The following is a 14,545-nucleotide window of genomic DNA, read 5'->3' as shown; positions in this document are numbered from 1 at the left end:
AAATGTTGTGGAACTTCTCAGGAGATGAAATTATAAGGGATAACAAATTTCCTTGGCATAAAGTGATTTGCAGGTGCTGCTGAGATAACAATTCCCAGTGTTTTATGAGAGTATTGAACCTTTTATACTAGCTCCCAGCCTTTTCATTATTATTACTTTTAAAAGTGATTGAGAGGAAGAATAAACTTCAGCATTTTTCTATGAGAGAGGAAGACCAAACTTTTGAACTCATGAGCTTCTTCATTCAGAAATTTAAAAAAAGGCTTATAGGTTATTACATACAATGCAAAATAAAGTAATAGAATAGAATCAATTACAGAATATAAAATACAGGATCAATGTTTAGTTTTCACATCACCTAACCCTGTTTGCTTCAGCTTCCTCATCTGTAAAATGAACTGAAAAAGGAATTAGCAAACCACTCCAGTATCTTTACCAAGAAAATCGAAAAGGGGTCATGAAGAGTCAGACACAACTGAAATGACTGAACAACAACAAAAAGTCATTCCAGGTAGAGAACTGGACTGGTGAACTGTAAATTGCCCAGCCTGGGAAGAGTCTGAGATGCTTTGAGATCCAGCCCCAAAGGAAATTAACATCAGTGAAAAATCAGGGGTGGGGTTCGGAGGGGCAGACTGAGACTAAAAAAGAGCTCAGAGAGAAGAAACTTCAAAGACCTTGAACACAGGCAGATAAATCAACAAGAAAAATATTAACAACAGAAGAAAATATGGCCTCTAGTTCTACTAAATGAGTTCTAGTATCTATGAATAAATACTGCAAAACAGGGGAATATGATCTGCCACTTGATGAGACAGAGGACCCAGTGGAAGGAGGAGAACATGGAACCACAACACATTTTCCTAAGTGGTTCAAAAGAGATATAAGAATGAAGAAAGAATTTATGGGCTACGAAGCAAAACTAATGGGCAGAATAGGAAAAATTTATTATCTGTGATGGAAAGTCTCAAAGGGACAAAAGAGAGAACAGATAGGGAATGCAAATATATATAATATTAGTGAAGGACAATGTAGAAGACATAGGAAAGACAGTTGAGAAGGAGCAGATAGGTAGGAGAAGGTAAAAGAGAAAGCAGTCTCACAAAACCTAGAAATGAGACTGTATCTAGGAGGAGATTTAATATGGTCAAATGTTAAGGAGAGGTCAAGAGGGATGAGGAATAATTTGAAAAGGCAATTATAATCATCAGTACCTTAGAAAAGATCAATTTCAACTGAGTGATGAGATTGAAAGCCTTTCCCCTTACTCAACTGTAGACAATCTTTTTCAGAAGTTTAGCCACAAAAGGGATGAGATAGCTAGCCCATATGAACAGATAAGTGAAGGAGTTTTTTTCCTTTTAAGATGAAGGAGAGATGTGACCATTATAGGAGCCAAGATGAAGAAGTAAGAAGCAAATCATTGTAAATCTTCCATATTCACCTCCAAACAACCATAAAATTGTGCCCCAAATCAAATCCTGGAACAGCAGAACCAGAAAAAAGATGGGGTAAAACAATCTTTTAGCCCAAGAAATATGGAAGATTGGCAAGAAAGGTCTGTCTCACTCAGGGAAAAGAGATTGCAGTCCAAGACAAATGGAAGCATTCCATCAAGACCCAATTCAGCAAATCACTGGGAGATCCTGTGCTCCAGTGTGGTGGAGTAGGCAAACTTCAATATCAGGACCCCCCACATGCTTTAGCATAGCCAGAGGAATGGGCAGACTCCAGCTCTGGGAATCACCATGTAGTTCAGAGAAGGCCCAGGCAAACAGTCAGCCACCAGTGGCCAGACCTCATTAGTGTAGCCCCAGGGGAAATACAAATACTTCCCTAAGGGCCATAGCACACACCAAGCACTACCACTATGATCTCAGCTCAGTACCAGGTAAGCTGCCAGATCCCTACAGCCTCCAGCACTGCCAGCCACCACCCACCCCAACCTTTCAATGTAGCACCAGACATGATGGTCCCCTATGGGCCCCAGGGCAACATCAGTGCAGCACCAGGTAAACAGCTAGGGCCTTCAGCCCCTGGCACAATAAGTGTGAGAAAGAGCCCCTTCCACCCAAGAAGCAAAGTACAAATTTAAAAGAAAGGGAAAAGGCCAAAAAAGATAAGCAAAACCAAACAAAACAAAAAGCAAAAAAAAAGAAATCTGACAATAGAAAGCTATTACAGTGACAAGGAAGATCAAGACAGAAACTCAGAAGAGGACAAAAATGTCTAAACATCTATGGGCAAAACCCCAAAGAAAAACAGGAAGTGGTCTCAAGCCCAGAAAGAACTCATGGAAGAGCTTTGAAAAAAAGTTTAAAAATCATATGAGAGGTAAAACAAAAATTGGGAAAAGAAATGAAGGTGATGCAAAAGAATTGGGGAAAAAAGAGTCAGCTGCTTGGAAAAAGAAAACAACTACTTAAAAAGAAGAATTGGAAAAGGAAAAGGGGATACAAAAATCCACTGAAGAAAACAACTCCCTAAAAAGTACAATTGGCCAAATGGAAAAGGAAATACAAAAGCTAAATGAGGAAAACAATTCCTTAAAAAGCAGAGTTTGGCAAGTGAAAGCTAATGATTCTATGAGTCATCAAGAATCAATCAAACAAATTCAAAAGAAGAAAAAAAAGAAGAATATGTAAAATATTTCATGAGGGGGAAAAAAAACTGACCTGGAAAAGAGACCCAGGAAAGACAATGTTAGAATCACCGGACTACCTGAAAGCCAAAATCAAAAGGAGGACCTGGACAGCATCTTTCAAGAAATTATCAAGGAAACTACCCTGATATCCTGTAACCAGAAGGCAAAATAGGCACTGAAAGAATCCGCCAATCACCTCAGGAAAGAGAACCCAAAATAAAAACTCCAAGGAACATATAGCCAAATTTCAGAACTATTAGGTGAAGGAAAAAAATACTGCAAGTGAACAGAAAGAAACAATTAAAATATCGAGGAGACGCAATCAGGATTAGACAGGACTTAGAAGGTGCAACATTAAAGGATCAGAGGTCATGATGAAACAGAAGGATTTCAAGCTTTTATAAGGAGAAGATTAAGAACTGAACAAAAATTTGATCTCCAAAATCAAGACCCAAGAGAAGCCTAAAAAGGAAAAAGAAAACATAAGATATTAAATGGAGCTGAACTGTTTACATCCCTACATGTGAAGAACATACTTGTAATTTTTAAAAATTATACCACTTATGGGTATAAGGTGAATTTGAAGGAATGACATAAAATAATTAAAGGTTGAGAAAAAAGGAGTACAAGGGATATAGACAGAAGGGAGAGGTAGAATGGGGTAAATTATTTCACATGAAGAGGTGCAAAGAACCTATTACAGTGGAGGGAAAGATAGGAGGGTGGGTGATGAGTATTGCTTAACTCTCATCCATATTGGCTCAAAAGGGGAATAATACACACAATCAGCTGAATGTAGAAATCTATCTTATTCTACAGGAAAGTAGTAGAGGACTATATTAAATAAAGGGAGGGGGGAGGGGCATGACAAAAGATGTGGCAGACCTGGGGAGGTAGCAGACAGAAGCAAAAAACTGTCAAGGAGAGAAAGGGTGAAAAGAGAGAGGACAAACAGGAGGAAAAATAGGATGGAGAGAAATATACATTTAGTAATCATCACTGTGAATGTAAATGGGATGAACTCTCCCACAAAATGAAGTGGATAGCAGAGTAGATCAAAAACCAGAATCCTACAATATGTTATCTAGAAGAAACACACTTGAAGCAGAGAGACTTACACAGAGTAAAGGTAAGGGACTGGAGCTGAATCTATTATACTGTAGCTGAAATAAAAAAACCCAGGGTAGCAATCCTGATCTCAGACAAAGCAAAAGAAAAAATATACCTAATTAAAAGAGATAAGGAAGGAAAGTACATCTTGCTAAAATGTACCATAGACAATGAAGTAATATCAATACTAAACATATATTCACCAAGTAGTATAGCATCTAAATTTTTAAAGGAGAAGTTAAGTGAGTTATATTTCATGAGATACCAATTAAGAGACAGAGAGCATTATAAAATGTAAAACAGGTAATTTTGATTATATTAAAATAAAAGGCTTTCACACAAACAATGCAACCAAGATTAGAAAGAAAACAGAAAGCTGGGAAACAATTTTTATAGCAAAGGTCTCTGATATAGGCTTCAATTCTTAATATATGAGAATTGAGTCAAATTTATAAGAATACAAGCCATTCCCTAATTGATAAATGCTCATAGGATATGAACAAGCAGTTTTCACATGCAGATAAAGATATGCCTATCTATAATAGGCATACGAAAAAGTGCTTTAAATCACTATTGATTAGAGAAATGCAAATTAAAACAACTCTGAGTTACCATCTCACACCTATCAGATTGGTTAACATAACAAAAAAGGAAAATGATAAGTGTTGGAGAGGATGTGAGAAAATTGGGACACTACTGCACTGTTGGTGGAATTGTGAACTGATCCAACCATTCTGGAGAGAAATCTGGAACTATGCCCAAATGACAACCAAACACTGTGTATGCTTTGGTCCAGCAATCTGTATCCTGAAGAAATCATAAAAATGGGGAAAGGGCCTACATGTGCAAAAAATATTTATGGCAGCCCTTTTTTGTGGTGCCAAAACACTGGAAATTGAGGGGATGCCCATCAATTGGGAAATGGCTGAACAAGCTGCTCATGTTCATGTTCATTCATTCACTATGAATGTGATGGAATACCACTGTGCAATAACATGAGGGGAAAAAAAGAAAAAAAAAAGAGGAACAGGAAGATTACAGAAAAATTTGGAAAGACTTGTACAAACTGATGCAAAGTGAAATGAGCATAATTAGGAAAACTCTGTCCAACTTATCAGCAACACTGTGTGACGATCAATTATGAATGACTCAGCTCTTCTGAGCAATACAGTGATCCAAGACAAGTACAAAAGACTCATTAAGGAAAATGCTATCCACATCCAGATCAAGAACTGATGGACTCTGAATGCAGATCAAAGTAAACTCTTTTCACTTATTTTGTTCTTTCTTGTGATTTTTTGCCTTTTGATCTGTTTCTTCTTTCACAACTGTGACTAACATGGAAATAGGTTTTACTTGATAGCTCATGCATAATCTATATCAAATTGCCTACCACTTTAGGGAGAAGGGAGGGCAGGAAGTGGGGGAAAAAATGTAGAGCTCAAAATCTTATAAAAATGAATGCTAAATATTGTCTTGACATGTAACTAGGAAAAAAAATACTATTAAAAAAAGATGGAGGAGATATGGATGTGTTTGTAGATAGAAAAAAAGGAAGATTGAAAATAAGTAAAAGAATAAAGACAGATAAGAAAATCTGCTGGAGAAGACAGGATGAATGGGATCACTTGTGTTTAGCAAGGGTACCGTTAGCAAGAAAAGCCCATAGATCTTGGTCCTTCTTTGTTCTCGAAGAAGACCATGACATAAGGAAAGTGATAATGGCCTGCGAAAGAAGTGAGAAGTTGAGGGGGAGGACGGACAGCCTCGTAATGTTTTTCATGAAATACTAAAATAACCATGTTTATTATTATTGTTATATAATATTGACATATTATTAGCCAATTAATATATTAGCATAATATATTGTGTAGAAGAAAGATAATACATTAATAATAAATATTAAAGGAATCATAGAAAGGCCTCCATTACTTTGAGAAAATTCCCTTTGAGGGATTTTCCAAATGTCACTGACAGAAACCACTTACAATAAAGATTAGATGCTGGAAGGTGTTTTACCAGAAAGATAAATTATCACTTTAATAAGATCACGTAATCATTGCCTTTTAGCCCCTTCGACTCTTCACTGTATATTTTCTGTGCATACTGGGTCACAACCAGTCTTGACCGTTGTCATGCCACTGGACTTTGATGATTTTGGGGAAGAGACTAAGGCTGACGACTTTGCTTTGTTCTGCTTCATTCACATCCACTTCACAAGCAAATCAAGACATCATCCTTGTGATGTCATTGGTCCTCTTCGAGAACAAAGGATGAACAACAACAATATCTGCCTCATCTTTTCACCCCTCTCTACTCACTGTCACCTGTCTCAGGCTCTCATCATCTCATGCTTAGACTGTTACAATAGTTCTCTAATTGATTTTCCTACCTCCAATCTCTCCTCACTCCAATTCATCCTTCCAACTCCTACCAAAGTCATTTTCCTAAAGTGTGAGCATGATAAATTTCTAACTCCAAGATCAAATATTAGCTCTTCTTTTTTGGCATTTGAAGCTTTTAGTAACCTTAGCCCAACCTACTTTTACAGCCTTATTCCTTATCATTTCCATCCATGCACAGTACAGTCCAGGCAAACTTTCCTTGCTTACTCTTCTTCATAAATGGCACTCTTATATCTTTTTGCACTGGCAATCATCCAGAACTGGAATGTACTCCCTCCTCACCACTTCTATTCTTATTTTAAAATAATTGTATCCATTTGAATATTTACCTGGCAGATTAAAGAAGTTTTTCCAGTCACTTTATTAATATCAGCTCCCAAAAGCAGGAGGCATTCAGCCATAACACTATTGTTTTGCTCACAGGCTCTCCCCAGTAGTACATTTTTAACATCATCATCACAAGTTATTTTGGCAAAGTATTTGCAACAAAGATTCTGAAACTAAAAAGAAAGAAAGGAAAGGGCAACTGAGGAACAGATAAATACATGACCCTTCACACAAAAGTAGGAAGAAATGTATACCTGATGATCCCTTTGTTCAGTAAAACACCTGGACATCTGATAGAAAATTAGTGAGTCATATGAATAATGACTTAGCAGCAACTTTGCAAAGCCAAGTGATAATTCAAGTATTGCCAAAGTCGTTTGAAATCCCTGAAAATATGACACACACAGAAAGAGGAAGTAAACAACCAATGACTAAAAGGACAAAATAAAAAGAATCTGATAAATGTACTTAAATTTTGGGATATTACATTACATTACAGCTACTATTGCACAAAACCTGAACATTCCAATTAATGCTATTTTAAGTTCAATCTAATAATATTTTACTTTCTTTAAATTACAGAATAGAATAAGTATAACAGTAAAATTCTGTGACCTTAGCAAATCATCTCTCTGGGTCTTTTTTTTTCATACTTCTAAAATGAGGGGATTGGACTAGATCAGTTCTCAAATGTGGTCCAGAGACACCTCAATACCCTTGGGACACTTTCAAGAGGTTCCACAAAGTCAAAACTATTTTAAAAGACTAATACAAATTGTATTATTATACCAAGTGCTTGCTTTAAAAATGTTTATGTCAAATTCTGCCTTGATGAAGTATACTAATATATATAAGTATGCTGATGAAGTATGCTAAACATTCTGATTTTGTAAATGTGTATTCAGGAGATGTCCATCTCTGGTCAAATGGAGTTGAAATAGCTACCATAAAAAGAAAATTATACACATTCTTAAATTCTCTTTAAAATAAATGTACATACACTTATCTGTATTTCAATGACATCCTTAAATCGTTGTAAGCTGGAAACCAGAATGTTTGCAAGCAGATCCTGAGTTTCTGTGCACAAATTCTTTTTTGTAATCAAACATCCTACTAGACTTAAACCAAGGCACTGAATTACTAGGACAAGAAAAAAGTGAACATAATAATAATGGCTCTCAAACCAAGAAGAAGGCAATTAAAATATTTCTTATTTTTATTGCTGCATTTTGTTTTTGCATCATTTTCTCCTAAGGTATTCCTCTCCCCTCCTCCACCTTACAGCAAAGAGTTAAAAATAGAGAAGAAAAAAAAAACACTTCAGCAAAACTAATGAACCTATCAGTCACGCTTGGCTGTATATGCAATATTCCACACCCATCATTCTATAAGCTCTGAAATGAAGGAAGGTAGGTGTAAATGTTTAACCTTTCCCCAACAATTTTGTGTATTTATGTGTTTGCTCTTTTTTAAAGAAAGTAATCTTTTTTAAAAGTGCACAATACGATCAGATAGAAGATTGGCCTATGCCAAGTTATTCCAAATCTTACCTACTTAATAAAAAAAATTTCTACTGACCTCTGTCAACTGGATACATCTGTAGTGTATGAAGTATGGAATCAAGGGCCCCTTGCTGAGAAAACATTTCTAAGGCACCAGAACAATTTGCTAAAGAAGAAATTATTTTTAATCCACATATTTGAATTCCAGGATTTCCAATAAACTAAAAATTTAAATAAGAAAAAGTATTTTTAACAGGCAAATAAAAAAAGACTGTTCATTCAGAACTAGGATTTAGCTTTCCTCTCATGCCAAGAATATTTACATATAGAAATTATCAAAACTACATATTCAAAGTCACAATTCTTGACTTATTTAATACAAGATTCCAAGAATTATTTCAATAAATATGTATTTTAACTAACAACATTACAATTTTAGTTTCTTAAAAGGACCTGTTACTTTCATAATGTTATACATTATTATCCTTATATTCAAATTTAAAATTTATCTTTGAAGTTCTAGGTTTTTCTTAATTCTTTAAAATATATTTAAATTAGTAAGTAACCAGAACATTTTTTATCATACTAAAATTTCAAAGTTAACATCCTGTTTGAGATAAAAAGCAATCCATTAAATTCCTATGCTTAGGAAAGAGAATTATATCAAATCAATCTCTGCAAACAAACAAGTCTCATGTTATAACGTGATACCCCTTTGTCTTTATAGCACTGGAAGAATGCTCATGTTCATAGGCTTCACAAATTAAGAATATAAAATTATTCACATAGGCCAAATGACAGATGAAAACCACAATAGTGTCTCGAAAATAGGGGTTAACTTGGGGTCCATGGAAATTTATTAGAACTATATTTCATTATAATTGGTCTCCATCTTCCATATTATACGAGCAACATGAAGGACAAGGCATTTTTTCTGATCCCCATGACTTCCCAAACCTTTCCAAAACAGAAATTACATGCCAAAGAGAAAGCAACCATCCTATCTCCATAGTCTAACACACTCAGAATTCAAATGTTTAATAAAAAGACACACCATTAACTGATGCCTATCCTGAGTTCACTCAGCACCTCTCCGACATTACCAGTAACAAGGCTATACTAGCAGATCCAAGGACCTGACACATGGCTTGCATCAAAACTCAACCCCACACTCCGATTTCCCCTGCCCTCTTTCCAGGGTAGGAGAACCATGGGCATGGAGCACCAGAACACACCAGCTTGCTCAGGTCACTACAGACAGCAGCCCTTCAGGAGCAGAAGCCTGCTGGGGGCCTTGGCAGACATCTAGCACCCAGTAAGACAACTTTACAACATCAAAGCTGCAAAGCTCTTGACTGCGAGTGCCCAGCCAGAGAAATAGGGAAGAGGACAGGACACCGGGAAAGGAAATCATGTGGGAATATGGGGATGAGGGAACTGGCTGTGCAGCACTCCACTGTGCCTGAAGAAATGCTGGGACCAGTTATGTCCATGAGTCATATCTAATAAGATGAAATTTACATACAAATTGCATACAAATACAAAATGTTACATCTGGATTAAAGAACTAAGTACATGAGGGAAGAATGACTAGTCAGCTAGTCATTATAATTGGTCTCCATCTTCCATATTATACGAGCAACATGAAGGACAAGGCATTTTTTCTGATCCCCATGACTTCCCAAACCTTTCCAAAACAGAAATTACATGCCAAAGAGAAAGCAACCATCCTATCTCCATAGTCTAACACACTCAGAATTCAAATGTTTAATAAAGATCTGAGGGTTTTAGTGGACTGAAAACTCAGTATGAATAAGTGATGATGTCCCTTTCTTCTTCTACAATTTATTATGACATCTTTCCTGGCCCACCCCCCTCACCACCCAATTAGTTCTTTCTCTTTAGTGACATATATATATATATATATATATATATATATATATATATATACACACACACATATATATATATACACATACACACACATATATTTATATACACACACATATATATCCTACACATTGCTGATGAAGTAATTTACTTTAAGTACTTTATATATGTATACATACATAATACACACATACACATTATGTATATATATGTACATATACATGTGTTTGTATATAACATATATTTGATGTCTATTCCATTAGAATGTAAGCTCATTGTGAGTACGGATTATTTAATTCTTTATATTCATATTCCCAAGGCTTAGTACAGTGCCTAGAACTGATGATTAATAAACATCAGTTCATTTATTAATTTAAAGCAGGGGTCAACCAACTATGGCCCAAGGATGAATCCAACCCATCTTTTATTTCTTATTGCCCTTGAACTAAGAATGGTCTTTACATTTTTAAATATAGTAAAACTTTTTAACATAAAAACCATTCTTAGCTCATTGGACAGCACAAAAATATGCAGCAGACTATGCATAGTTAGCTGACCCCTGACATAAGGATTTAAAGTAACATTTAAAGAAATCTTTATTGATGGTCTAAAACGTAAGTTATAATTCTTGTTGCCTTCACTGTGGAAGCATAAGACCCACAAGTCCTGAGGACTTTTCTCTACTTCACAGATGCCTAGTGACCTAGTGGGTTGACCTTCAGATAGCAGACTCAACCTCAACAAAGCTATTCCCTAGGTGTAAAATTCAAGGTCATTATTTCCTCCTAGCTCTAAATCCTATAAATCTATTATAGTTAATTTTTTTTTTACTTTTTAATTTTTATTAGCTGTATTTTTGGGGGTTTTTTTCATTTTATTAGCTGCATTAGTATGACAACCATGTCATAGTGTTGTCTCATATAGTCTCATACACATCTACTGTAGCACATGGTCAGTATATGATTTTTTAACTCAAGTCTTTTGTCATAGCAAGTATTGTCTAACTACACATCTCTGATTTTGTATTTCTGCATTTCATTTCCCTCTCTCATTACCAAAGGAAGATCACCTTCTTTTCTTCTTTCCCTTTCCAATCTTTAGCCCTTCCTACTCTCTCATTCCTTTGCAGACTCCTCTCTTATTTACAGAGATCACCTTCCCTCTTTGCTAGCCTTCAATTTGACGTGGGCACACCACACATTCCTCTCTATCCCCTACCCTCCATCCCCCCACAAAGCTGTAGTGTGATCTCACAGAAAACATGGATTCAACTGTAGGTTGTCACCAAGTTCTGTCCATGAAATAACTCATTCCTACTTCTATCAGACTTACACCTTTATCCTTGTCTCCTTGAGTACATTAGAAAGAAGCCTCTTAGTGGTATCTCTGCTGTCATTCTGTTGCTGCTACTGTCTTTGGCTGTTACATTTATTCATCCCTCCTGCATTTCTTTCTTCACTGCTGGTTTTCTTTCTAAGGATGTTTCAAATGCCTCTTTATTACTGAATGCACATGTTTTTTCATTAATGGATAAACTCTTATTCGCATGAAAATTAACTTGGGCTGCATCCTGACCTCCCTTGCTCTTTGGAACACATTATTTCATTCCCTCCTGCTTTATCTGGTGGGTATAGAATAGTATTGCGTTATTTGAATTTTGTTTCCTTTGTATTTGAAGGTCTTTCTCCTGATTGCCCACGGAACTTTTTGCTTCTGAATTAAATTGTTAGGTTTAACCAATCTTGGACTTTCCAACCTTGGTTTTGGTTTTTTTTCTGGAGGAGACCTATGAATTCTCTCAATCATTTTTCATTATCACTGTTTAGAAGTTCTGAACAGTTCTCTTGTATCATTCCTTGCATTATGGTATTCAGGTTTTGCCTCTTGTCATGTTCCTCTGGAAGATCTATAATCCTCAGGTTGACTCTACACATCCTGTCTTTGAGGTCATTATGCTTCGCTTACATAGAGAGCGTATATTCTCTTTTAGTGTTGTGCTTTTTGCTTCTCTTCTTCTAGGTTGTCCTTCACTTATCTGTTTAAAAATGTGTTGACCCAATCTCCCGTACTTTGGTAAGACTTACCAGTTTTTCTATTATGCCTCCCACTTTTGCTCTGCAGGCCTCTCTCACAATTCTCGTTCCTCTTTTGAATCACTCAGGATTAGCATATTGTGGTTGCTTAGTATCACCAAGTATTAGATCATTTTTCTTTATTTTGCAGTATTTATTCACAAAAGCCTAAACTCATTTACCAGATCTAGAGATCATATTTCCTTCTGTTGTTCATGCTTTCCTTGAGCTTATATTTAAGATTTTTAAGTTTTCTTTTCCCTGAGAGCTTTGGTAATTTCCTTATTTTTGTGTTTTCTTATTCTCTTTTATTCATAACTTTCTGACTTTTTTTCCTCTGACAGTGATTTCCTTTGGGGATAGATCTCAAAATGGCTCAGCCCCCTCCCACACTGGTTAATTCATGGTTCACCAGCCTGCCCCAAGTGATTTTCTGGGCAAACAGAACTGGCTCTATCTGGATGCTAAGCTCTTTCAATTATAATTAGTAGAGTGCTGCAAAGCCATCCTTCTCCCTTCCCCCTCCCCTTCTCCCCTAACCTGGTTTTCTTTCCAAGTGTCCTCTTCTGTTCCCACAGTTCCTCTTTCTCTAGCTGAGCCCTGGCAGTTCACAGCTTTGGAGTATTATTGCTGTGGGGTTGTCTTACCCTGGCACTGGTCAGGACCCCCAGCAGGCTTCTGTTCCTAAAGGGTTGCTGCAGCTCTGTCTGTATTGACTCAAGCAAACCTATGTATCCTGGAGCAAGGGTTCATCTACACAAGAAACAGGGCAAGGAAAACTAGAATATGGGATTAGGTTTTGTTGCAAGCCATGTGAGTCAGGTCCTGGGTCTGCTTTCACAGTCTTGATGGCCTAATATTCTAGCTTTTTGAGATATGTTTGGATCTCAATTTCATCTAATACATGAACTCTCCCTCGTAGCTTTGCATTATCTGCAAATTTGCTTTATTCTTTATTCAAGGAATTGACAAAATTGTTAAACTATATAGGAACAAGCCACTAGTTCCTGTGGCACTCTACAGGCTAATAAAGAACCTAATAAATATTTTATGGGTCCACAAATTCAAGCAGTTCTTAATCCAACTCACTGTAATATCAATTAGCCCATGTCTCTTCTTCTTTTCCCCAAGAATACTGTGAGAAATTTTATCATATTCTTTTCTAAAATCTAAGTAAATCATATATATGGCATTCCCCTGATCTAACAGTCTAATAACTATGTCAAAAAATGTGTGTCTGGCATAAACTGTTCCTGATGTTCTTGGTTTTGTTTGTCTGTCTGGTTTTGGGTTTTTTTCCCTGTAATCACCACTTTCTTTTCTGGAAGTTTATTATACTAACTATTCCCATGGTACTTTGCAGAATTTTGCCAAAAATTGAAATCAGGATGACTGAGCAAGCTCAACCCTTTTTCTTTTCTTTCTTCTTTTTTTTAAATCTGGATTTTTTTTTCTCTAATTCTCCAGCATCTTTCAGAAGATCACTGAAAACAGAGTCAACATTGGCAGAGCAGTGAACTGGTCCAGTCATTCTGGAAAGTAATTTGGAACTATGTCTGCCCTTTGACCATTACTAGGCCAATACCTCTAAGAGATCAAAAAAAAGAAGAAAATCACTTATATGTACAAAAATATTTATAATATCTTGTTTCCTAGCAAACAAAAATTGGAAAGTAAGGGGGTCCCCTCCTCATTGGGAAATGGCTAAATAAATTGTGGTACATCAATATAATAGAATATTATTGTACCTTAAGAAATTATGAAATGGACACTTTCAGAGAAAACTCTGTGAACTGATACTGAATGAAATAAGTAGAACTAGGAAAACAATTATTACAATGATATTATAAAGAAAAGCCACTGTCTTTTTTACTCCAGTGATTATACACATATATATTTTTTGCGGCATAAGGAATTCTTAGTACAGAAACTCCTATTAATCAGCAAATATTTGGCAACTTATAGTCTTAGGGAGCTGCTGGTGGCACTTGGAAATCAGTGACTTGCTTGAGATCACAGAGCTAAAGTGCATCAGAGTCAAGACGTGAATGGAAATCCTCAATAACTCAGGAGGGTTGTTCTATCAACTATACTATGCATCTCCTACAGGATTGTGAGTAAATGACAGGTAATAAAATCGAATAGCCTTGCCAGCATTACAAAACACCACTTCTTCTGGCTATTAATGTTAGTAAGAAGAATAAAAGTAAATTAATTTTTAGTTCTAGAGGGAACATAAATAAGAACACTTTAGTAACATTTACTGTTGGGATACTATAGAAAAGGAAAACGAGTTTCTAAACATACCTTATTTAAAGCATCCAGAACCAGTTTGTGAATGTCATTCAATAGGCATTGGTTTTTAACCACTTTCAAATTTATATTTAATAAAGCATCTTCCTCAGGTTCTTTCTTTGGTTCTAAACACAAAGGAACAAATTGCTAGTTTTTTGGGGAAAATTCAAAAATTTAATAGGCTTCTGTTTATGTCTACTTCAGTAAACTGTAAGGTATTTGTTCTACCTTTTGACATTCAGAAGAAAACTTGTAAAGAGCTTTCATAATCTAATACTACATGACAAAGTAGAAAATATG

General features: G+C 35.9%; 1 protein-coding gene across 1 annotated transcript in view; it reads right to left on the bottom strand.

Moving 5' to 3' along the window:
* The window catches only part of LRRK2 (leucine rich repeat kinase 2), a 204,874-nt gene that overhangs the window by 136,114 nt on the left and 54,215 nt on the right, over positions 1-14,545 (bottom strand). The window contains exons 14-18 of the mRNA XM_020973685.2: positions 14,258-14,370; positions 8,065-8,209; positions 7,487-7,626; positions 6,741-6,872; positions 6,489-6,659 (exon numbers count right to left, since the gene is read on the bottom strand). Coding sequence (XP_020829344.1) covers positions 6,489-6,659; positions 6,741-6,872; positions 7,487-7,626; positions 8,065-8,209; positions 14,258-14,370 — 701 coding nt within the window. The remainder of the gene's footprint in view (positions 1-6,488; positions 6,660-6,740; positions 6,873-7,486; positions 7,627-8,064; positions 8,210-14,257; positions 14,371-14,545) is intronic.

This window comes from Phascolarctos cinereus, unplaced genomic scaffold, assembly GCF_003287225.1.
Source record: "Phascolarctos cinereus isolate Bilbo 61053 unplaced genomic scaffold, phaCin_HiC Scaffold_1;HRSCAF=81, whole genome shotgun sequence".
Lineage (NCBI taxonomy): Eukaryota > Metazoa > Chordata > Mammalia > Diprotodontia > Phascolarctidae > Phascolarctos > Phascolarctos cinereus.
Note: the sequence above shows the minus strand (reverse complement) of the source record. Positions and strands in the feature narration are given on the sequence as shown.